Source organism: Mugil cephalus, chromosome 14, assembly GCF_022458985.1.
Source record: "Mugil cephalus isolate CIBA_MC_2020 chromosome 14, CIBA_Mcephalus_1.1, whole genome shotgun sequence".
Lineage (NCBI taxonomy): Eukaryota > Metazoa > Chordata > Actinopteri > Mugiliformes > Mugilidae > Mugil > Mugil cephalus.
Window position 1 is genome coordinate 5329904 of NC_061783.1, and position 25681 is coordinate 5355584.

The 25681-nt window shown below is 43.5% G+C and overlaps 1 protein-coding gene across 6 annotated transcripts in view; it reads right to left on the minus strand.

Annotated features, from left to right (window-relative positions):
- Window positions 1-25681, minus strand: part of ptprua (protein tyrosine phosphatase receptor type Ua) — a 192904-nt gene that overhangs the window by 90856 nt on the left and 76367 nt on the right. For all 6 annotated transcript variants that reach the window (XM_047604874.1, XM_047604871.1, XM_047604873.1 and 3 more), the window contains exon 3: window positions 10350-10621. In XM_047604874.1, coding sequence (XP_047460830.1) covers window positions 10350-10621 — 272 coding nt within the window. The remainder of the gene's footprint in view (window positions 1-10349; window positions 10622-25681) is intronic.

Sequence of the window (25681 nt, forward strand, 5' to 3'; positions counted from 1 at the left end):
ATCGTTACATCCCTACAGATCTGGATAAGGACTGTTCAGATTAGGACCCCATGAAATACTAATGCATACAGAGGATCTGTCAAGTGTAAACGCAAATTCTAGTGAATGCACAAACACAAGAAAAGCCTCACATGGGGATCAAATAAGATATTCTACCATATCAGGCCTTACAGTGCAAGACGTGAATGAATCCCTCTCTCCTTTCCCCACTGCCCCTTTTATTAAATCCATACGGCAGCTGCAGGAATCCTTAAACACAGCCTAAATATTCATTCACTCATCTAAATGAGCTGAGCGCACGCAGAGACTAAAAGTGAATTGGGAGGCCTCCCAGCGTGCGCCAAAGTCATTCTGGATTTTCGAGTAGTAATTACAGCCGGTAGAGTCCAAATCACTCCCACCACAAGCAACTCTTCACTTTTTACTGCAGCATGACAAATTCTGAACTTGCGGAGTGAGTGCATTAACAGAAAGATGAGACGGTGTAACTGTATACCACAGGGTTTGACTCGTTCTTACTACGGCTAGTTATCTATGCCTGAGCTGGGCGGCAGACTGCGACCGCGCACTCAGACGGACAATAGATTGCAATGTTGACAATACATCAGGCTTTAAGTGCCCCAGGCCAATCAATACCACAAAAGGCCTTAGCAAATGGATACAGACTAAGGCTTTCTTTCCACTAATTTATTTTTATTTTTCATTCCTACGTCGGGCCATTAGAGGCGTCTGACCGATTAACTCCTCAATTCATCACGCGTCAACGCACCCAACACCATTGATTCAATCGGCTCCGCGCTTCGGGCCATCATTAAGCCCCTCCGCATCTGCGCGCTATCACAGAAGCCGGAGAACGACACTGCCGGACACCGAGGAGCAGCGCCGGCGTGCATACGCAATCACGAGATATTACACAAACGTCTACAGTACGTGGAGCTCGCAGTTCGCGAATAAAGCAGGGCGCTGAAAATGAGAGTATTTGTTCAGTGGAGGAGGCATAAAGAGAGAGGGCTACGGTAGCTCACAACGCACAAATGAGCAAAACACAATCAATGAAGGCAACTCGTTTTGTAAATTGACACTGCAGCAAAGCAAAATGCAGACAATAGAAAGAAAAAAAAATACAGTGCAAGATGTCACAGAACAACTAAACACAACGTAAAGCTTTCAGAGCCATGTCTATGGCACTTAAGGTACACTTAGCTATGTGATAGAGTGCACTATGTACACAGATCAGGCAGAACATTATGACCAGGTAGTCAGTGTTATTTTCTTCACCTGTCAGTGGTCATAATGTTATGCCTGATCAGTGTACATGAGGTGCATAGCAGATACAGTATCAGTACTATTTCAATTATAACATAATAATGTCACAATTGAAGCTAGGAATTTGTTGTGCTTCTCTGCTTATTTTGTTTTTCTGCTGTTTCTTTCCGTGTAAATTCTGCACATATACTTGTATTATTGAAATATAAGGTGTATATGAGGTGTATATAAGAGAGTATAAAAGATGCATAGAGAGGGGAAAGTGGAAGAACAGCTCGCACAGGAGGAGAGAGAATGAGGAGGGTGGACGCTCAGGCCACGCAGCTACTTTTTTTTGTCACGGCGAGGCCTGATAGCATCTTTAATATTTAATAGCAAACTTTCACCCTTTTCCAATAGTCACACCAGGAAAAATCACTAGGAATGGAGGAAAATCTATTTCTGCGACAATATATAAGACGGATAGGTCCAATTGAGAATATCCAGTTCAAGGTGATGTCATTCTCCAATCTAGTTCCAAGCGCCTCTCAGGCTTCGTAGAAACAAAAACGGGTTGCAGGGAAAAAAAAAGAAAAGAGGGAGAAAAAAAAGGCCTGTAACTGCAAAGGCACACTCTGTGAAGTGTGAATAAAGGTTTGGTTTACTGCAAACGGCGGGGTGCAATATCACAGAGAGGAAGGAGCGCTGTGCTGTCGTCAGCAACCAAAGGGATTGACACAATAAAAGAATCCAAATCAGAAAACAAGCATGTGGAGACAGAGGCGTGGACGGTTACATTTGATGTAAAAGGCACACAGGAATGTTTGGCTCGTAACATTCAGTGCTGGAGAACTTATGGTGCAGAGTAACAGAATCCAGTCCCAGAAGGCCTCGCACTGAATCCATAAAATCAGCAGTGGAAGCTGTAAACTTGATTGCAATGATGTATAAGATTGGCTCAGTAATTAATTTTTTTTTTTTTAGCTTCTAGTTTTCATCAAAGCACTGCAGAAATTATTTATGAGTGCACGCTAATGACAAAGCTCTCCGCCGATACGAGACACCATCAATCCTCGTGGCGACTTTAATTCATTTCCATGCAACAGTTTGAGGGAAGCGGCAGACAAAAATTGCTACAATTTCATGTTAATTGATTTCTCCAGCTAGGAGGAAGCCAGCGCTGTCGATCCATATTGGCTTTGTGGCAGTAAAACATGTTACTATATGACGAGAAATTTGCGCCCGTCGCCTTCTCTCAGCAGGCGAAAGAAATGTAGAGCTTAAATATGTTTACAGAGGCGCACTGAAGGGACTGGCCTCAATGGAAACAAGGGCCCGGAATGTGACAAAGCCCACGATTAGGTTTTAGTGAGAAGACTTAGTTTAAGAGAAAGGTAAAGTTAGGATTAGGGCCAAGGTAATAAAAAAAGGAACCGTTCTTTGAAGCAATTAACACAAATGTACGCATTTGCAACTTTCTTGTGAATATAATCTGCAAAAATATGCATTTTTTAAAAATGATTATGTTAATCTTGAGGACCTTTCTCCTTCAAACAGGTTTTTATACTATTAATTAGCAGGGCCGTAGCCAAGATTTCAGAAACACACAATTCATGGGGCAACATTCTTCCGGTGGCACCCAACCCCCTCCCCACCCGCTCCAAGTACTTTTTTGGTATGTCGAGCTTTGTTACAGACTAAATAAATGAAACAAAAAAATAAGTGAGTTTATTTGAACTTCAATTTAAAAAGGAAAAACAAAAAATGCTTCGCAAGTGTTTTTGTGAAGAAAAAGAAGACAACAATGAACAAGAAGAAGTTGTTTACAGAGGTCAAGGCCTTTGTAGTGCTATATGAAAACATTTCCGTAGGTCAAAACAGACCGTGGACATGGCTTTGGAGCAATATTCCGATATTATTTTACACTTTATGACACAAGGTATGAGATCTGAAATTCTCTACAGGGAAAAATATGAGGTTTTTGTGCAACAATCATCTTTATTTGCTGAACCTTGTACAACCACTAGGCTGTGGTAATGATTCACGCCCATGAGAGCAGTGTACACAAGTGTTCCAGTTGCAAGACACTTCCCGTTTCAATGGAAGAAAGTTATGGCTCTTTTTCAACTTGTTGAACTTTTATTTTTTAAATCACGTTAGCAGAAAGAAAATTAAAAAATAAAATAAAATAAAAAATATTAACTTGTGATTTTATTTTAGATTACAGACTAAAACAAATCTGTGTATTTTTTTTTTAATGTTTTTTGGATTTAAAAACCAAAATCAAAATCTATTTTGCCAGTTTTCATGCTGGCTTTAAAAGCAAGCTCGAAATACTTATCCATAAAAAGTGTCCAAAATGAATTTTTATTAGAATTTTTTCATCAAACTGCTGCTAAACTTTACTTTCCATAAAGTGGATTCTCTAACAAAGTCTAGAATTACATGAAAAAAAAAATATCCCGGCGCATAATTATTAGAAGCCAATCATTCAAATCAACATTTCAAATCAAACTCAGTTATATTCAATAAGTCTACCCAATGGCAATAGAAACAGAAAAAAAAAAAAAGAACGTCATCTTGTTCTGTAGATAAATTTTTAATGAAGCGTGCAATGTGGCTGAGTGCACTGTCGAACACATTGCATTGTGTGCATCATGCTTCACTATTAAACCTCCCTATGTTTCACCAGCTGGACACTTTTAATCTGAAACAGCAGTAGCACAGCGTCCTGTTTCCATCAGCAGTAACTTAATAGCGCTTTAATGCAGAGGGGAGTGTGAGCATTGAAGATGTTATCAGTGAGATAAAAGCGGGCTGTGTTACACACTCCGTGTTGTTTGCGGTAAATCCGTGTGCTTAGGTAAGCAGTCCGACGGTGAACGCCGCCAATAAAAGTTACTGCAGTGCGAAGCTACCAGAGTTGTTTAGTCGTCTTTTGAGCATTTTATTACATTATTAAAAAGAATGTCATTTATAAAAAAAGGGGCTTTGAATCATAAAACTCACAGGGTGTAAACTTTTAGTGTGCAAAACCAACAACAAGAACAAAAAGTGAGGACTATTTAAGAAGGTACCTGTTTTTATTACAAAGGCGACTGGTTAATGTGTACGAATATGACAGAAACTGGGAAATAAGAAAATGGGACTGATGGGATGTCCACGAACCAGGAGTTCACTTACAAGACAGTGAATTGGAAGTTGCTCACGGTTTCTAGGACTGATATGTGAATGTGTGTGCTTTTGCGAAAAGCTCTATATAAATACAATCCAACACCAGACCATTAGCTGGAATTATGATGACAGGAGGATAAAAAAGTCAAGTGAACAAAGAAAAAACAAGAGCCAAAGCAGCATAACGAAGAAATCTGAAACCTACCGAAACCATTTTCTTTCAAAAGAGCACGTCTGAACACATTTCTCTTGTGTCCCTTAAAACCCCGGCAGTCTCGAGTCCAACCTCCAAATAAAAGTCTGCCTTGCCTTAGGTCAAGCGGTGTCAGGCCCACGTCCATCACAGCTCAGGTGAGAGGTCATGGACTCGAACGAATGATGCGTGCTGATCTGATCAGACGGTCAGCCAGTTCAAGTTTATCTAAACAATACCTACATCCTGTAAAACACAGCAGATGGGACAAACTATGTATGAAGTGTACATTCAATAAAATTGGAAAAGCATCACTGGACGCATGTTAACAGCTCGTTCGTGTTTCATGTCTGTTCTCTAGGGCAGTCCTGAGTTGGATCTGGATATTTGGTAGTAATCCACAAGGGATGAATGGACTCGAACGTCTGCTCTTTGATTTAGTTGAAAACCTTAACTACTTTAAATGATTCTGCTATTCTAGAAGATTGCTGTTATTCCATTGTCTTATCATTTGTCAATATAAAGTGAGGTCTTCGACATGTTGTCTTAGCTTTAAGAGCTAAGGTGTTTTGAATCCCAAGGTTGAAAACTGAATACCTACTTACCAATGAACCTTCTCTTTCTTTCTCTTTCACTGAATGCAGCAGTGTGAAAGACGTACTTAGGTCTTATACTTGTATCAATATCAGCTGCGCCTCCGGTGGAGATGGTTGTCCACTATTGTTCGTTCGATCCCCAACTCCTCCACATGTCAAAGTGTCCTTGGGCAACGCGAAGTTGCAGCTTGCATAATTCAGAAAAGCACTCTAGAAATACAAACCGTTTACCGTTTTGCAATGTAGAAGTGTGGTACAGGTAAAGTACTCGGATTCAAAATGCTTTAGATGTACTTAATGTTTAGATGCTTTAGATGTAGACTGTTATTCCAAAACCACGTTTCGTTATTTAACCATGTCGGTTCTTTTGGGCCGGTTAGAGCACAGAAATCACACTCAGTTCCTGAACATACATTACCCAAGAACCATTTCAACTTCCTTAAAAGAGGTGTGTACTGCAATGCACACTCATCTGAAAGGGATCTGCTAGCGCTAGCAGAGGAACAGTGCAAATCCTTTTGAAATCAATCAACGACTTCGCCATGTAGTAACAGGTAGTGAAGGAGGCTGCAAATCAATTATGTGTTGGTGAATTTCAATGTTCAAGTTATAAGACCTTTAGCTGCAGGAGACTGAGAAATAGTTGCCTGAGAAATGCCAAAACATCATATCTTATAACACGCTGTGAAGTACTATTAAATGCTATTGATGGAGCTGAGCTGCAGCCTGTTTTTATACAGGCTATACATGACTTTGACTTGACTTTCATCACATAACAGTAGACCTTAAAAGAAATCTGAACACGTGCAGCCCCATAAAAGGTATACATAGTTTTTATACATATTTTTTAGACTCAATCAAGATGCATGATCAGCCTGAACAAGTTGTTCGTATTGAGAAAAGTGGCACATGTGCCACAGAGCAGCAGTAAATGCCTGGGGCCACTTTAGATGCTGATGTTTCATTTTCAATTTGAATATTTCCTGAAATCCAAGATTCAAGGATTCAAATCCTGAAAACATTTCAGAGCTGCATACTGTATAATACAGTATTTGACAATTATCATTGCTTTGTCTGAGCATCACATTAATGGTAAATTAAAACCATGACGATAAAGGGGAACTACCAGTCTCAGATTTTTTAAACAGATTTTAACGGAGCTATACACTGGTTCTTTCTGGTTTGGCAGTTAATTTTTTTTTTTTTATGCTGTTATGATTTTACTGACATTGCACAAATGCCACTTCATAATCAGGCAGAATTACATCAAATCTAACAAAGGTCAGTTTGCTCGTTATTAGAAACTACCATTCAATGTCTTCTAAGAATCCGTAGTTTTAGAAAGAAAATTGCCTTGATAATGCCATCAGCTTTAACCGTTAAACCTCACGTCAGAGAAGTTTTGTGAGCTCTCCTGCATTTAATACTGAATCACATGAGTGCTTTAATGAATATGCTGCTACTGTAACCAAAGCAGTTGCAAAAGTAAGCATTTTGATCTAAATCTTATCTAAAAACACTTTCCGCTTCGCGGCCACTTAGCTGTCGGATGAAATATTCACATCTTTAGCACAAAATCAGCATCTGTAATCCAGAACTATTGGCAGTGACTTTTAAAATGCTATAGGCCAAGAACACCTCTGATCACAGTCCAACATATCTCAGAAGCAGTCTGTCTTTCCTGGGGGGGTGGGTGTTGACGCTCGATGATTACTGGGTATGTATTTTTTTTCTCATTTATTCTTAACCACCACTATCACCAGGAGCTTTTCTCTCTCTCTCTCTCTCTCTCTCCCTCTCTCCCTCTCTCTCTCTCTCTCCTCCAAGCCTTCTGAAGTGGTAGTCTTTTCCCCGCGAGATGCGTTTGCTCTGAGGCCTGCAGGGGCTGAACTGTTGGCTGGCAGTGCTGGACAGTGATCTTTATCGATGGGTGGATGGATGAGTAGAGCCCTATGGGGCCTCTGCTGAGCTTTTGAGTTGTAGCAGTGGGAGCTTGTGAAGAGGAGTCTTCCCAAAGGGGGTATAAAAAAAAAAAAGAAGAAGAAGAGGGGGAAAACTAAAAAGAAGCACTCACTTCTCGCAGCTTCAGGCATATAACTTTATGCCTCCTCACTCATCTGCACAGATATACCTGTTGCCGATCATTCAAGTTTATAGGACAAATAAAAATCTGTCCTCCGCCTACGTGCTGCTGTTAAGACTTTTAAAAAACGGCGCCCTCTCATCACTCAGGCGTCTTGGACATGCATTACCAGGGTAGCAGGTAGATTACAGAGCCTATGCACACCTGGCTAAACGGTGAACACTGCGGCTGTAAACAAACTCCCCGTCCTGCTTCAACTTGTCAGTCCAACCCCCGCTGTTACAGTGCGTGGCGGGCAAACTTCTAATGTCCATACAGAAGGGAGGAAAATCATTACTTTAAATCAGTTGGGCTGTTTGTGAGAGTCGCCCAGGACAGGAGAGCTGAGGATGGTAAAGCGCAGTCTGTCCTCATTGATCTGCACGGCCCTCTAATCTCATTAACCGGCTCTTGATTTATTGAGATGGGGCTCAGAGTGTGCCAAGGTTATGGAAGCAAACACCCAGAGCGCTCCCGTTGCACCCAGGGTCTCTCGGAATTGAGGTCAATTGACTGCTCGGTGGAACCCACGCTCCCACAATCCCTTACACCAGCCATTGGCTTCTCATTAACGGGTGTTTTTTTTTTTTTTTTTTGGGGTGGGGGTGGGCGGAATGGGTGTGTGTGTGTGTCTGAGGTGGCAAGCTTGGTGGGGAGAAAGAGCATTAGGGGATAAATTATTGGCCGTAATGAGGTGAGGCGAAGCTGCATCCAGTCATCAGAATCTTACAGGCTACCGAACGGCGCTAATAATGCACCACCACCGATACAGGCATCAAACGGAGCTATTGATCACACTGCAGCACCCAGGTAAATTGACCAATAAATAAAGGTACAGTACAAACACAAGCCGGCTGTAATTATACACCTATTGAGCCGCTGTGATATATGACACTGCCGCAATTTGCTAATTCAGACATGTGCTTTGAATAATAGGGAGCATGGTGATAAAGCTGCAGCAGCAGACTGTAGCCATGCTTCAGCGGCTGGTGAACACCAAGCAGCTTAATGGAGCTACAGTGGTGCGGTGCCTTGTAAAGTTTTACTGCTTTTACTGAGTGTTTTCTATTTTTTTTTGTTTTTTTGTTTTTGTTTTTTAGTGCTGGGTAAGCTCAGCAGTAGTCATAATTCAAACAAAGCTTATTGGACAATGACGGCAAACCAGCTGAAAGCAAAAACCGGACCGACCTCACACAGAGATCTTTTCCTCTTAACTTAATCGCGTCGCAGAACAAACCTTCCAACTGAGTAAACCCACCCAGTCCTGGGGATCCTGCTAAACGCGACGAGGACGCCAACTGTCGCGTGTGCGTGCATCAAAGCAAATTTGGACGGGAGAACAGCAGCTTGCGCTGTTTAAAGCGGCAACATTTGTGCTGAAAAGGCAAGAAAAATAAGCCAGATAAAGCTGCTACTCATAATTACTGTGCATTCAGTTTTTTTTTCACTCGGGTATTTCATTATTTCCTGATTACTGATGAATGCTTCATTCTATAAAAGATCAAACATAACGAAGAATGGAGAACCATCACAGACATAATGAAAAAAGCCCATACGTTGATGCCTTATTTAGTCTGAGCAGCACTTCAAATATTCATTTATATGAGAGGAGCAAGAAAATCCTTTGATAGTGGTGTGATGTGAATGTGAGATACATTCACTTTACTCCACTAATTATTACAGTTGAGCGTGCTACAATACATCAGTTGCTGTGAGTATAACATCAGCGCCACTGACAGGACAATACTGGAATTCTGAAAAGCTCAAGGTCGGGAGATTCGACGTCTTTTTTATGGGTCAGATTAGAAAAAAACTGCATTTCATTTCCCATGAAACAGCTCTACGGCGTTTAACCTTTCACCCACACACAAATTTACATGAATAACCCAAAACAAGAAGCAGTGCTGGACTGACCAGGCTTCAAGCTGTGTGTTGTTTTTCTGAATCTGAAACATTCTTTTGGGGAGTCTGGATAAAAACATGGTGGTTATCTGTGAGCATCTGTGCTGTTTGTTTGGATCCAATTTAAAAATCTATAATTACCTACCTGGGTTCGTTTCTGACGGAACAGCACATGAGAACTGCTTTTGGAAGACACTGCCTGCTACGAAAGTGAAAAGACTTACCGTCTCTGAAAACTTGGCCTACCGCGTTTAGGAACGCAGCACCAAAAATGGGATTCTAATTTAAGCATTTGCCAACATCACAAGGACAGAAATTATCTACGGTTTAAGCAACAAATCTCAATTAACTTTGGCAGAACCTTGTGCCCTAATGCTTTGACTTCACTGCGCATACATGAAGCTTATTTTGGACTTAATGACCACCTTTCACCTGTCCAGCCACAGACCCTGTTCAGACCTTACATTAGCATCCATCCTGGGCAATCCAGTTTAAAGTACAGGTGTGAACAGACCCAGACCACATTTGGAGGTGGATAGTGTGAACACAGCATGCTATCCTGGGGCTCATTAAAAACCCCTAAAGTGAAGTCTGTTCATCAGTAATGAGAATAACTGTGTAAAGCATTCTCTTCTTTTTATCTATTTTTATTTTTCTGTCTCTGCTTCTAACTTCTAACATGTTGTGGTGCGCTGCAATCCGAGTCTCGTGCAGGTCATTAAAAAATCTTCATGGCAGCGATCTATAACTGAATCAATGTGGAGATGTGCATTTAGGCTGCTCAAGTTGGATGTTAATGCAAGACCTGAGGTCTCCACAAAATATTTGATGGTTCGGTCAACAAGACTTTAGCAGCAGATCTTCTAAGTTGCATGTGGATCACCAACAATCTGCACAGTTCATGGTTTCAGCGGTTTTGGAGATCCGATGCGGTCATGTGGGAGTTGTCAAAGTCGGTCTTTACATCTGCCTATGTCTTAAGAAAGGAGCTTTTACCTGACGTCTAATATATTCCAGGTGTGTGACATTAGAAATATAATGTATAATTGATCTAATTTTCAATCAGATTTGACTCATGGTTGCATATAAACACACGTTGCGCGTACTTGACTCTCACCTGGTATTCACTGGGCCAGAATGTGCTGACGGCGAGCTCCACCTGATGCCACTGGCGGCCTTGGGAGCCCGAGATATTCCAAACGGCGCTGCCTTTGGAGCCGCCGTTGACCCGGATGTAGACCTGAAGGTCCCCTGGGCTGTGGCCGTCGCGGCTGTACAGGAAGTAGCTGAACTGGATGCAGTGGGTGTCGTTCTCGCTCAGCGGGATGAGGAGCAGCTGGGCCCGCTGGCCTCCGTAATGCTGCGAGGAATTGACCATCATGAAGGACCCTGGCGGAGAAGACGGACAACAAGGACACATCAGAGAAGCGCCTGCCTCACTTTCATCGTCCACCACTCGGCATCACCTATCGCTCATTTAACAGCTTTTTGTGGGTAGACACTCGGCTCACCGAGGTGAAGAGATGAAAAGAAGTTTGAAAGTTCAGTTCAACATAATGGAATGCCTTTGAAAAGTAACGACTAAACAGTCACAGCTATGTCTACACGCACTTCGCAAGCGGCAACCATTACAGCATTCTGACCCGCCAGACAAGAGATGAGTGACCTGCAATGTAAAAAATAACAAGCGCCAACACTTTGGGCTTCACCTGCAACACCTCAACCCGGGATAGATATGTCATGTTAGTTTTCAGCCACTGAAGAACATCTGCCTTCTTTTTATTTTTAAAACCACAGAATGGAGCCTGAGAGCCAAAGTTGACAGACTCAAGGTTGTTACTCTGAATATCTGTGAGATCCTCTCTGGCTATTTGTCTCTATTTGGTCTGTCTCCGCTTCGCCCTGCTTCCAGCTTTCACAGGGATTTCCGTCAGTTTTGCAGCGCTGCCTCAGATGTGGGGTGTTCAAAGCCGCAGCGCCGGGTGTCAGATTGGACTTTCATTTTGGACTGGTTCACACAGTCACTACTGGCTGTCTCATCCCAGCGGCACAGCAGAGATCCCCCGGCCATGTGAAGAACAACATAATGGATGGTGGGCAAATAAGGAGGGAGGCTTCCCTTTTGACAGTGACCTTCAAAGCAGCGGGAAGCTCAATTTAAAGTGGAAAAAGAGAAAAAATGAACTGGAAAATGGAAATTTTTTTTTTTTTTAACATTATCTTTCTGCACCAATTAACAGTGACAACAGTGAACACATTTTAGGCTGGAATCTTAATGCCATTAATACATCCAACAACATTTAAATAATTCCACTCCTTTTGTCGAAATAAAAATAAATGAAACAGTAAAAATGAGTTCACTCACTCATTAGGCCAAAACTAACTTTAAGAACTGTCAGGCGATGATAATGAATTCACACACTTCAAACCTTTGGAAACAAGTTACATGAATGCTAAATTTTTTTGGCCACAATCTCCAAAAGACTGGAATAATTTAGACTGATTAGAAAGATAGCAACAGGGGTTGGCAAATGATCCATGCAGAAGAGCCCGAGATCGAAGTAGCCTGTCACCGGCGTCACTGGAGATGACGCAGGGGGTCATGTGACCAGTTCATTTGAAGTCCATCTACCTCAAAGTCTCATGTGATGAGAATTTAAGAGAATTATGGGATATCGTGAGGTGAGACTTTACTAGAGCTACAGCTCATCCGTAAAACACCTTTCAATGGAAACACGTACTAAGATCAATTCTACTTTATGGACATTTCAGGCTAATCACCAGGCTAAAATGAACGTTCTTGACTATTGAAGACTATTGAAAGAGGCTTTTCATTATGCTTACATGCCTCTTCTGCCTGCATCTGAGTTAAGATGCCATATTATAGATTCTTGGCTCCATCATTCCCAAGTAACATCAGTTACTTGTCACCACTGACAGCACAAAGATATTTATACAGCGTATGCTTGAAACATATGTCACAGCTGTAGGAGGTGTGTACAGATATGAAGGTACAGCATTTATGTCATGGCAATAGATAGACGAAGTCTGCCATGAATCTCTAATCTCACTCTAATCTCCTCACTCTGCTCCACCTCCAGGTGCACTGATGGGACCGGGAGATCCTCCATGCATGTCACTGTAGAGCATCAACAGATGCCGAGAGGAAAATACAAGTGGGAAGCCTACACCCAATCAGAGCCATATAGCTGTGAATTCATCTCAGCGACACTCTGATGATGTGGACGACCGTGTCGCTGATACTCTTCTGTCCTTCACCACATAAAGCACGCCCCAATAATTTGATGGGGGCAACAGAGCTTTCGACACAAAGCAGCAAAATGACGGTTGTCCAGGAAAGTCAGGCTAGCTACTGGCATAGCCGGCAGCCCAGACTTTTGTGAAATGTTACAGATGTATGTGCTTTAGATCAAAGCTGTGACTGGGTGAGGGGCATGGTACCCCATGGACAGGTGGCACCATGTACCTTTAGCATCACTGGGTTACCTAACAATGGTGACACTTGGAGGAAGCTGGTGCACCTGGAGAAAAGTCAATCCGTCTGAAATGTGTTGAATTTCCATTTAGAACCTTACTAACTAAGGAGTATTAAATGATTTTAAAATTATATACCTGTAACTTTAAGCAAAGATGAACACAAGAAGCCTTTAAGCTGTTTGTATTTTTACCTTGGGCTGGTTAAAGTGGCCTTGGGGATCACAGAGTATCCTCTCTTTACTTCTAATCTTCCAATCATCATCAGATTAGCACTTTGATGCTGCCCACAGGATGGAAAATGCCTGCTAATTGCGCGCATAACCTTCACATCCGGTGCGAGCTGCTGCTCGACATGGCCGGGGCAGGCGAGCGCAAGCAGCGGGGATCGCGGGTAGTGTAGTTTCGCAAGGTACTGTAGTAGAGAGAGGGTGTAATCAGAGCCCTACCTCCTGCCATTAATCACGCTGACACGGTTATTAGGCCATAATGGCGACCGAGGGAATGCTTAAACCAGAGAGATGGCTGTAAAACCTGCGCGCTGTCATGCAGGACACATATCAGCACGCGCACTCCCCTCTCACACACGCGCGCTCAGTTTACAGCCTCAAAATCAGACCCAGATCCAAGTCTTCCTGACCTTCCCAGGAGTGAGAAGTGGTATCTTTTTTCAGCTCCTCAATCCTCCTTCTCTATCATCTTACTTTCTTTTCCTCTTTCCTCCAGCGGCTATTTCACATCAAGACACGACGTCTCAGAAGCAGACACCTTTCCTTGAGATCTGATTTCTGGTTTCAGACTGAGGCCAAAATTAAACTCAAAGAAAAGTACAAGCAAAAGTATTTTATTAACAGGTAATGACTTATTTTCCAAAAAGTAATTAGTGCCATTATTCCAGACTAGTGCAAACTAGAGACCATCTCTTTGCTTCTTCGTGTGCTCTGAAAGAAGAAATCTTGTGAAGCCGTTTATTGAGGCAACGGGAAAACGTATAATTCGCGTCGGCTGTCATGTCATGGTTTTAACATGTAGCTTGGAGCGTGCTTGGTCTGTTGGGTCAGACTTACAGAAGAACTCAAGGTTTCTTTAGCAAGCCCCTAGCTTTAAAGTAATAGAAAAAAAGAACCAGGTCAAAAAGGTAACTCAGATACACGGCCAACCTGGATGTAAAGAGATTTAAAATGCATGTCACAAAGCCGCCATGACCACTGTCCGCACCCTCCCTTTGCTCCATCTTCCCCTGCTCCGAAAGCGCGGATGAGACGTCAAACTGCCAGAAATATCCTGTGATAACAAGCAGCTGCTGTCCTTTGAGATCGCACCATATTCTTGGACGGACGCTGATATTTTTTTCTCGGCTTCACCTGCTCAGAGGCGAAAGCCGGGCAAGCTCTGGCTTAGCCCCCTCCGCTGCTGCTGCTGCTGCTGCTGCTCCCTTTGATGTGCAAGTTCTCCAGGGGGGGCTCTGTGGCTAAATTGCTTTTTCTTCAGCTATGAGAACTGGAGCCCCTCATTGTCGGAGGGCAAGTCTCCAACTGTCCTTATGACAGGATTGCATTGGGAAGAGTGAAGGTGGGTGGGAGATTGGTCGAGAAGTGATGATACATAACCCTGACCACAATAACACTTCCTTCTTAATAGTCAAATATCTTCGGGCAACTCGTTCACATGTACACAAAGCCTCCATTGCATCTTTGTTACTGAAAGCTCCAGTCAGTGTTCGAGTCTGCTGAAGCCATCTAGTGGTTAATGACTGAAGAATAACACAAGTCATTGGTACCTACTCTCTAAATAACTGTATCAGCACATCAACTGGTCATTATTAACTCATTATTAACATAAAAAAACTCAAGTTTTGTTGGCTCATTCATCTACCCCAACCTCCTCCTTACCCTGCTTCATCATACACACACTCATCATGTTCCGCTGCAAAACATTCGGACCTGGAATTTATTCGTGTGGATGTTACTTAGACATGTACCATCCCCAGCAGGATGCAGCCTGACACAGAAACACACACAAACGGTTTAGGAACAACTTAAAAAACATGTAGAAAAGCACAAGGTGTTGACCTGACCTCCAAATTCACCAGATCCCAAACTGACCTCAGCCCCCACTAACAACATTCTGCGGTCAGCCAGGTGGTCTTATGTTATGCTTGAATCATTTTATTTTCCGTTGTAATGAGCTGCTTGATTACAGGCTGCTTATCTGCACAGAGGTTTTCATCATATAATGTTGTCTGTACTTGATGAATACGATTGAGATGGGTGAGACGTGCTCGCAGCCAATCACCAGTGATTAGTACACAATGTGCAACGCACGCCAATCTAAAGGTGTCCTCAGGAGACCAAGGCAGAGGAAATTTTTAGATCCAGCTACAGCAATTACTCTTCACAGGCCGCGGTACATCTCTGTCTGAGGCATAACGCAGCAGAACATTGAATTGTCACAAGTTGGTCAATGATGTCACACGCTCTAATATTTCGTTGGACCTCCTTTAGCTTCGATTACAGCACTGATTTGTGGGGCATTGTTTCAGTAAGCTTCTGCAGTGTCACAAGATTTATTTCAATCCAGTGTCACATTCATTTTTCACCATCTTGTATTGACAACGGGACAAGTCTGGCAACAGCGCAAATCCTTCTCCAGCACGTCCCAAAGATTCTCAATGGGGTAAAGGTGTGGACTCTGTGGTGGAGAGTGCATGTGTGAAAACGATGCCTCGTGCTCCCTGAACCACTCTTTCACAACTTGAGCCAGATGAATTCAGACATTGCCATCTTGGAATATGCCTCTGCCATCAGGGATGAATCCACTGATGGAATAACCTGGTCATGCAGTGTATACAGGTGTGAGCTGACCTCATTCTTTGGACATAATGTTGCTGAACCTGGACCTGAGAAACTGCAGCAACCCCAGATCATAGCACTGCCCCCACAGGTTTCTACAGTAGACACTAGACATGATGGGTTCAATATTTTCCTTTTCACTCCATTTTGGTCCTCACCAGCTCCAGAGAACTTCCAAAAATGAACTGAAACTGAGACGAGAATACCACAACAATGAGCTGAAGAACACTACAACGGTAAACCAAATAAATTATTTTCTACCATGAGTGACAGCTGCCACATCACACAAGGTCACCTGGTCCATCATTCATATAAAAAGTTGTATAAAAAATCAGTTGATGCCGCTTTAACCCCGCCGTTCTTTTCAGTTTAGCTTGATGCAGACTCAACATGATTGATGCAGTAATTAGAAATCTGATAAAACTCCCGCAGACATTACTAGCTCAGATAACCTTACTCAAATCCTTGAGGACACACACATGCACAGGCAAATACTGTATAAAGACACACAAGCTGGTGTAAAAAAAAATAAATAAAAAAATAAAACACCACACACACACACACACACACACACACACACACACACACACACACACACACACCCGATGCAGAGAAATTCTCCATAAATCCATAAAAGCTGATAAGGCTCCATCTATTTCTCCCGTGACCCTGCCAAGGGCGAGGGAACATGCATTAAGAGATTAGGGGACGGCCTCGGCTCCCTGAATTCATATCAGAATGTGGGGTGGGAACCTGAGTCATAGGTCTGCTCGCTTTTATCACACTTACAACGGGGGAAAAAAATGAGAGGAGTTGAAAGTGGAGGGGAGGGGCTGGGGAACAGCGGCAAGAAAAGAGCGAGAGATAGCGAGGGCTTTTATCTTTATGTTTGTCTCTGTCATTTTTCGTTAGCATCCCTCCGCTGCCATCAATAACGCTTTGTATAACTCGGACAGCCCCATCCTGCACAATGACAACACCATCTTTCCTTTGAAAAGGCCAAACTAAACCTGATGCATTTGAAACAAATTTTTATCTAATATTTTCCACCTCCCACTGCCTCCGCCTCCACTTGTGAATGATTTCTGGTCACGTGAGCTGGACCATTTTCTTTAACCCCATCCACCCCCCACCTCTCCTCCTCCTCCTCCTCCAGGGCACCTAGAGAAGGTCATACCAGATATTCAGCTGAACTCTGAATTAGGTCTTTCAGATCTTCAGATTCCACCTTTTATCAAGTTTTTTTCTGATATTGCAACCCGGAGCCACAGTGACCTCAGATAATATTGCACATTGCAACAGAAGTGAAGTGCGGCCAGCGCAGATGATTGGGAGGGCACGGATTGGTCTCGCTGTTTGCTCCTCTTTGTATCTCTGGCTGTAGTGTGTGATTTGCTCCGCTGGTGGGAACATTGGAGACGGGGCTTGTTTACTGGAGCCAGAAAGCAATGCAGATTTTGCCATTTACAAAGTGACACAGCTCTTACAGCGTGCAAATGGGAAATCTGCAAACCAACAGCAGCTGGTCATGAATGCGACACTGACAGAGCCTAAACGCCCCGCAAACAATACGAGTCTGACTGCAGCTGACAACTCGAGCTAATGAATTCCCCAGGTGAGGCTTGTGAGTCCGGCAGACAACCTGGAGACCGCTGACAACAACAGAGTCATTACTGTGTTTCTACACCGTCGCCTCCTAGATGCACCGATTAGACACACACACTGAGTGAAATGTGCCAACAATGCACCATTTCATTGTCTATGCAAATGCTGCAACCAATGCAAAGGGAATACCTATATGCTGCCAGATTACACACTTATATATATATATATTTCCCAACCAGAAATCTCAAAATCAAAAGGATGGTCAAAAGTAGAAATTTAATTTGATCCCAATGCTGTTTTCACATTATGTGATAGTTCCTATATTTGCTGTGTTTTTCATTACCTGAGCTAAATAGCTGGTTGTTCTACTGCTAAATGCTCACCAGCTAATCACCAACAGTGTGTTTTTTAAGAGATCTTGAGCGAAAACACCTGCGTCAATACAAAGACAACATGTCTGAGGCCGCTGACTCCAAAAACAGTATACTCCGAGCCAATGTCTTGAGGTGACAAGTTGGTTGTCCATCCCCATTTCAGCTGGGCTTTCCTAAAAGCAGTGCTTACAAAAAAAAAAAAAGATGGACATCTTGTCGTCATTCGCAGCATGGACTCTAGTTTTCCCCCATTAATGTACTGTGATCATACTAGTCCTGTATCAGCAGGAGTCCAGTCCAGCTGACAGAGACATGAGTGGATGGAAGTGGACTTGGGATGCGGGGGGAATCTTCTCGGTGGTAGAAATCAATAGCGCATTAGCAGACGCCCAGCGACAACGTGTGGGCTTACTATCCTTCTCCATATACCAGTACCAGCTCTCCATCCATCTGCTGCATCTTGATATATCCCACCCACCCTCAGCCTCTTCATCTAACTCCTGTGATCTACTGTTTGTTTCATCTCGGCATCCCGGAGGCCCTTTGGGGAGCCGGTGCTCTGCTCTCCAAGCCAGTATTCCTCTCTCTTTCTCTCTCTGACCTATATCTTCTAGGTTTCTCTGGTCATTTAGTAAACAGAGCATGCCACGTCCCGGGCCTGCTTCATCCCTTTGCTCTAACTTGTTATAAAGGACACGCACTAACAGGTACATTAGCCTTCAGGGAGTCTTCCCCTACGGCACGTTGTCTCCCTGAAGACGTGATGAATAATTACTGAATGCATACATCAGTGTATATGGTGTTTGAAAAGATTGCCAGAATGAGTAGAATCTCGTCTTTTCTCTTGCTGTGCCCATTATCTTGAGAACTGCTAAACTTTAACCTCACCATTTAGGACCACTTCTCTTGAGGCCTGTTGCACACATTTTGCAAGGCATAACAGAAAGAACACTTCTTTCTTGTTAAGTACCTGAGAGCAGAGGCAGCGGTGCATAAACCTAGGAATATGATGTATGCCAACCTCTGAATAAGGGGGATTTACTGTATACTTGGATAAAAATAGCCAAGGGTACGTAGCAGTGCACACCACGCACAAGAAAGCTGCACTCAATCATGTTGGAGTCCTTCACGCAAACTGTGGTGTTTAAAGGGCAATGCCCTGCACAGTTACATAGAGACAATCATCTAGATTAATTAAAGAATAATAAGGCTGGACTGGTCCCGTGGGAAATGAGAGTTTACAGTCCAGTACATTTGGGATACAAATTTGGACACATGCAATACATCCAGCTCATTCAAACCACAAAATGAAGTTTTCTCATCCTGTTTTCTCGTCAATATGTTTCTTCTTAGTTCCCAGGGATTATTGTATTACCTGTTTCCTTGAAGAACTAACAGTTATTTCTGACAGGCATGGCACACAAAGGAACCCGTTAGCCTTGTAAAAATGTCCTGCTTTTTCCAATCGATCAGATGTTTGATGGACTTGTGGGTAGAAAAAAAGAACCCGACTATACCCAAGAGACGCGGTGAAAAACATTTTCATGGGTTCATTTAAAATCAAGGTTTTTAAATGGTATTCACCGGCCTCCATTATAGAAAGATTTATAAATTCAACACATTAATGGTGTCTGAAGCAACGTATTCCATTTAAGCACTCAGCCACAGTCCCGCAACATGTAGTCATTCAGAAGCATTAAATAAAAGCTGAAACATTCAGGTGGAAATGGGCTCCAAACCGTGGTTGCACAATGTACAGCTGGGTGAAGATGCACCAAATCACCTTTAGGACATTTGTTGATGATGATACATTCATGATAGCTGGGAGCAAATTGGAGATAATGCAGTTGCAAATAGGAGGTATTAAAAATTAAACACAAAATGAATGTGGCCTAGTTGAGGGTGGATGGTAAGACACAACTTTTTATTTATATATAACAGCCTTTATGGGATAATACACTAAATGTACATAGAGCTGCATTAACATATATACATATATATATATATATATAAAATGGACTAAGTGTGGCAGTTGAAATAAAAGTTTTTTTTCTGTTTTTCATATTTATATTTGGAAGCATGATATCTAACTTGTCTCTTTTTTGTGTTTACTGTTTACTAACTGCTGGTCCTGAGGTTGCCAGTTGTGTCTCCACCATAAAAGTGTCCATCCATAAAAAGTAGCTAAAAGTAAAAAAAGAAAAAAAAAAATGGTGGGAAAACACATTATCTATGACTTTGCGTTTCTTTTGTGTGTCTGCCTCAAAGTGCCACATAACTGCTTTCTTGATAACGAATAATGGACGGGGCTGAGGCTGCGGTCCTTCGGGGTGAGGAAAACACATCCCTCAGACAGAACGCATCCACTTCAGGCAGTCACGTTATCACGTTCCTGATGAGCCTAAATGGGTGTGTCTTGGTGCAGAAAATAGAAAGCGCTCCAGCGGCCGCCGAGTAACAGGCTCCATCGCGGTCTGGACCCTGAAATCTCTCAGACGTCAAGTTGTACAAAGAGGAGGGGCGGGGAGGAGACTCGCGGCAACCTCTAAGTGCAAGATACGTTACACATTGCAACGTGAGAACAAGTGCTCAGGTAGAGTAACCTCAAGTAAAACGGAGAAGGGCCAATCAATAAAAGTGGGACCCGAAGAAGATCTGTCCTGAGTCCTCAGGTTCCGCGCTGCTTGGCAAAGACAAACAAAGCCTTCCATTCCCCAAACCCATCTCCTCTCAAGATAAGCCTGTTTCTTGGCTGTATTTGCCCTCTACTGATATGGAGGGTGAGGAGTGGGAGGGAAGTTGGAGCCCAGCAGCCTAAAATCTGATTTTCATCAGTTGGTGCAGTGCAGAGCTGCAGCATCAGTGTGGAAGAGGAGGAGACGGAGGGGGGGGGGTGCTAGATCTGCCAGGATGGATCAAAGCCCACTGCAGGTTCCACTTCCCACATACCCCCTCCACCCACCTCCACACAGAGAGCCCGAGATAAGGCCCTATCTGTTACAGTCTTACAGTGTGCCAGCGGCGGATATGGAAAGGTAAAGTGCATCTGGAGGAGAGGCTCCACCATCTGGTCCAGATCACCTTCAAGCTGTTAAAGGCTCCTTCCCCTCCAGACGTCCCTTCCGCCGCTCAGCCACAAAGCCCTGACCCCGGGAAGGCCGTCAGCCACGGTTAGCGCGGGCAGGAAAATGTGCGGACGGATGCGGAATCTGGACCGACGGCAGAGCCGCCCCGGTCAGTTTGACAGTAGCCGTTTCACACGGTGCCGAAGCCAACCACCGATTCTAATAGCTTTGGACCGAAACTGCTGACAGCTGGGAGTTTTTGCCAGATGCAAAGATCCTTTCACTTCACAAAATCCCTCAAGTGTTAAAGGTTTCAACAAGAAAGTCATTCACCCAAAGGCCTTGAAAAGTTCAAACAGGTACTAACATTAATAAATACAGACAAAATCTATTACAAGCATGAAAAAGTCAAACTTCACTTCATGTCAGGAATTTTGCCTAGACTACTTTTCGTAAAGCACATTTTTAAATTATAATGCCCTGTTTTCCCACGGCCAGTGAAATGTCACTTCCACCGAATCTCATATTATATGGGATTATTTCAAAATGACACAGTTTGACTACATATTGTCGGCCTATAATTAACCCATAACACATGTAACAAGTTCCTCGTTGACCTTAACTAGGCTGCATCATAAAAATGCAGGTCTCAAAAAGGCAAAGTCAAAACAACAGAGTTGTTTTGTAATGATCCGCACTCATCACAAATAAGCACTAGAAGTCTTGGACCAGGAAGAAATCATTTCCAAAGGAAATTAATTTAAAGATGTGAATAAAATATCTTTTCACGCAGATAATTAAATGAAAAGATGTGCTCTGATACACTGAATGTCATTGTTAATTTAAGCCATTAACCACGGCGGTTACATAATAAGTTTGTAGAAGTTTGTAGAAATGTATTGGAAATGAGCTCAGAACAGCAGCTACTGATTAATTATTTCATACGTTCTACTTTATTGATTGAATTCACTCTGAGTCTCTAACACTAAAATATGCAACCCCTGTTATATTGAAATGCAGATTAAAAATGTGAGGGAAAAAAAATGTGAAAAAATGAACAGTTAATCACATCAGAGCTTAAAGGATCTTGAATGGCGACAAATGAATTAATTAATACATGTATGGACCCACGTGTCTCTATGTCACTGAAAGAGACGTCATTCAGAGATTTGTATTTTCAAATGTCAATTTAACCATTTCTAAACAAATATAAAATCAGCCTATGTATACAGGGGCGGTAGTGCGATATAACAGCAACTTGTTGAAATGAACAAAGTTGCATATTATAGTATAGTGGTGAATGTCTAAGCCTTTTATATCCAAAAACAGTTGCTTGTGTGTTATGGTCCAATGTTTGACTTGATTGTGACATGATTATTTTGATGAAGCCTTCGCTTTGAGAGTGGACCTGGGCCGGGGTTTTCGTTTTGGCAGTAGGGGGCACACTAAGGCAGGCCTGCAGCATTCGCTGAGGCCCTTCAAATAACAATGAACTTGTATGCGCCCCTAATCTCCAGCCAAAACACACGGCGGTCCGTTGGATTACAAAAGCAGGGCGTTTTAAATTTTAAATGCGCCAGTGAAAGGCGGACCGTTAACTGACAGAAGGCCTTTCAAATCCTTTTTGAGGCCGAAGCAACGGACTAACGGCTCAACGTGCCACACGCACACCGCTGTGACGGTGCGTTATTCAAAACCGGCCACGCTTCGGCCCAATTGGCTGCGAGGGGACACAAAACCAGCCAATGGCCCCGCTGCGGCATTCGAACGGGCCAAACAAAAAGCAGTCAGGGCTCCGAGTTCATTTGCTTTAATGGGTGCAGGCACTCAGAAGCAGTTGCTCGTTCAAAAGTCACCGCCGCGCCAGATACAAGCGAAAGGCGTTTGTAATCTTCAGGATCTTCAGTCATACCCTGCGTGGCCCCGCTCGCAACGGTACGGCTCCCGGCAAATAACGCCTTGGAAATTGAAATCAATAGCAATAAATCAGCATAATAAGCATCTGAGCTGAAGTTGGAGGGAAAACGCACGCCGTTCCCAAATTTATCATTTGACATTTATGAGCGGAACTCTTAATCCTCGGATCCGCCGACGGTGGGAGCGCAGCCGCCTGACTACAAATCACGGCCATCCGCGTCCATAAAAGAAGACGCGAGAGCCCTGACCCTGCAGCAGCAGCAGCAGCAGCCTCAGTTTGGAATTACTAGCAAACTCAAAAATGAAAAAGCCACAGGGAAATATCCACAAAAAGTTACATCACATTCATCGCTTTTTTTTCCCCCTCCTGCCCTACGGAAGAGCCGACCAGAACGTGTTTGGTGCAAGGTCGTGTGCGCCAGAGCGAATGGATGACTGCAGACTAAAAGAATCTTTAGACAATAGCGCATGAGCGGCCACACGAAAAAAAGTAATGGAGGCGTCTCAAGATGACCCTCTGATCAGTTTTATTACAGGGAGCTGGGGGCTTGATTTAAGGTGAAAGAGGTAGAACAACAACAACAAAAATAAATAAAATAAATAAATAGTGGGGGGAGAGTTCTCAGCCCGTGCAGTCAGGGTGATTCTTCATCTCTTCTCCTTTACTGGCTCTGTGTTCAGTGCACTACAGATGAACTTAACGCCAGCAGCCCCCTGGCGTGGTCCCGGAATGTCAGGAAAACAATAGCAGTGGTAGTGGTTGTTAGAGTTGTGACAAGGCAGCAAGTGGCTGGAATGGAGAAGGGAAAGAGGGGTGTGTGTGCATGTGCATGTGTGTGTTTGTGTAGATGGCTTCAAACAGAGAGGGAGAGTCGGGCTTTGTTCGCAGGCTGCCGCCCTCCAATAGGGGGAGTGACAGGGAGGGCTGGCGGGGAGACAAAGGTCCCCAACAGACTGGAAACGAGGTAGTCCACGACACATTAACACACACACACACGCACACACAACTCATTATGCACAATCTCATGACAGTGCCCGAGAGGAGCACGAGTAGAAGGAGCACAGCAGCCTGGAACTGGGTCAAAAGTCCAATTAATCCGTGACAGAAGAGATGGTGCAGGAAAACCACAAGAGATGGGAAACAATACACTGCTGGCCTTTTGACCTGTGTTTGTGCGTGAGACAGAGCAGTGTGTGTGCGCGTGTGTGTGGTTACGTGGAGAATGCATTCACTTCATCAATCAAGCTCAGGCTGGGTTTGTTATGCAGAAATTAGTGATACAGTAGAACTGCAGATGACGGTTTTGGCTCGGTGGCATTTTCTGTGTATTCTCTTGAAGAAATTCCCAATTTGTAGATCAAAGTTAGCTGACTTGTTTGGGGGGAGGGGGTTATTTTATTTATCCTACCTACTTTCTAACGGCCTTTTCTAATCCTTCCACGGCTTTGCACAAATCCCACCTCCTATAGGGACGGGCATTGCGGGGCTGGAGGAGTTAGGAGTGATTCTGGGGAAAGTGCATGTTTGGGCCCCCTGGGGATCCAGACGTGTTCATGTGGGGTGAATGGGCTGCGGCAGCAGGGTGACAGCAGGGATGTCAGCGGGGCTGCGATGCAGTCACTACGGGTGATAGGTGTCAGCTGGGAAGATAAATAATATAATGCCAACGGAATGCAAAAGCAGCTGCATGATTTGAGCTGGTGACACTCCTGGGGAATGCTGCATTCTGATGGAAGACAAACTCACACCCATCAGCTGCTGCTTCCAGAGTCGGCGGCCCAACGGAGATGGAAATGAAGGAGGAGGAGGAGAGAGGAGTGAAAACAAAAGCCACGCACCAGCGTTTAGCGTGTCACTGTTAATACGAAGTTTGGCTTTTCAAGAGCAAATCCTCGTTCAGTCAGAGAAAATGTCCTGTTGAATGATCTGTTACTGCTGCGTTCCCGGTCACTCTCGATCAGTGACGTCGCAATGGGTGTCATGCATCAGCTGTCAAAGACAAAATTATCTCCAGCCTTTTGGGATCCAATATGGATTCACCATACGACCAGTCCGCTTTGAAACACGATGACTCAGGAGCCCTTCCTGGTGCTATTTTGTCAGCTGTCACAATGAAACGTGCCACCCGCCACTCCCCAGAGGCAGTCAGACCATCAGTCAATCAGTCTGTTATGTCTCACATTGAGATGATCACATTTCTTCAGACAGGAGACACTTTTATTGCAACTGAACCAAGTGTGTGTGTGTGTTTGTGAGGGTGGTAGCTACTGTATATATAAAACCGTTTACTGTATAAAAACAGACGGCGGAAAAGCTCCACAAAACTGAAGCCAAAGCGAGTAGAGCTCCCCCTGGTGTCTGGCTGCTGTATAGTTTTTTTTTTTTTTCATTTCAGTTACTTATTTGACGCTATAAAAAGAGGATGTGACATTGTGATTACTGCAAGTTACCGTGACAACCATTCTCATAGGACCGTGGGAGTTGGAAAAAAAACAAATAAGTACCGTGTATAATCCAACTGTAACTGGCGGAGGCAGAGCAGAGCGCAGTATTAATTAAAGTATTCATTAAATGAAAACACAAAGTGTGGGCGGGTCATTGATATAACTGCTCCATGTGGCGACAGTCGCACAATGGCGCCCGTATCCCGGGAAAATAGAGGCAGTTTGGCCAGTGCATGGAAGTGGGCTCGCATTGTCCATGTTTATATACAGTCTATGCGTAAAACTGAACGTACCACAGGGAATACTTGTAACTTACACACAGCAACGTTAGCAAACATTTTACAGAATTTAACTGACAAAAGCCAACAAAAATAGTGACTGTTAAGCCTGTGACTTCACATGGATCCCGGAAAGAGGGTGAAAAGAAAAGATGGGTGAAAAAAAGATGAAAAGAATAAGGGAACATACACCTGACATAAGCAAAGGCAGAAGGTGAGCAATAGACAGAGAAATAGATTGCGAAAAGATGCCAGCGGGGCCGGCCTGAGGGAGAGAGGAGGGAGGGGGGAGAAAGAAATCAGATGGGTGAACAAGGGGGGGTGGACAGATTAATCTGAAGAGTGGAAGGACAGAGAGAGTGCGAGAGAATGAAAGAGAAAGAACCGTGTCTGAGAGGGTGATGCCACTCGTGGCACT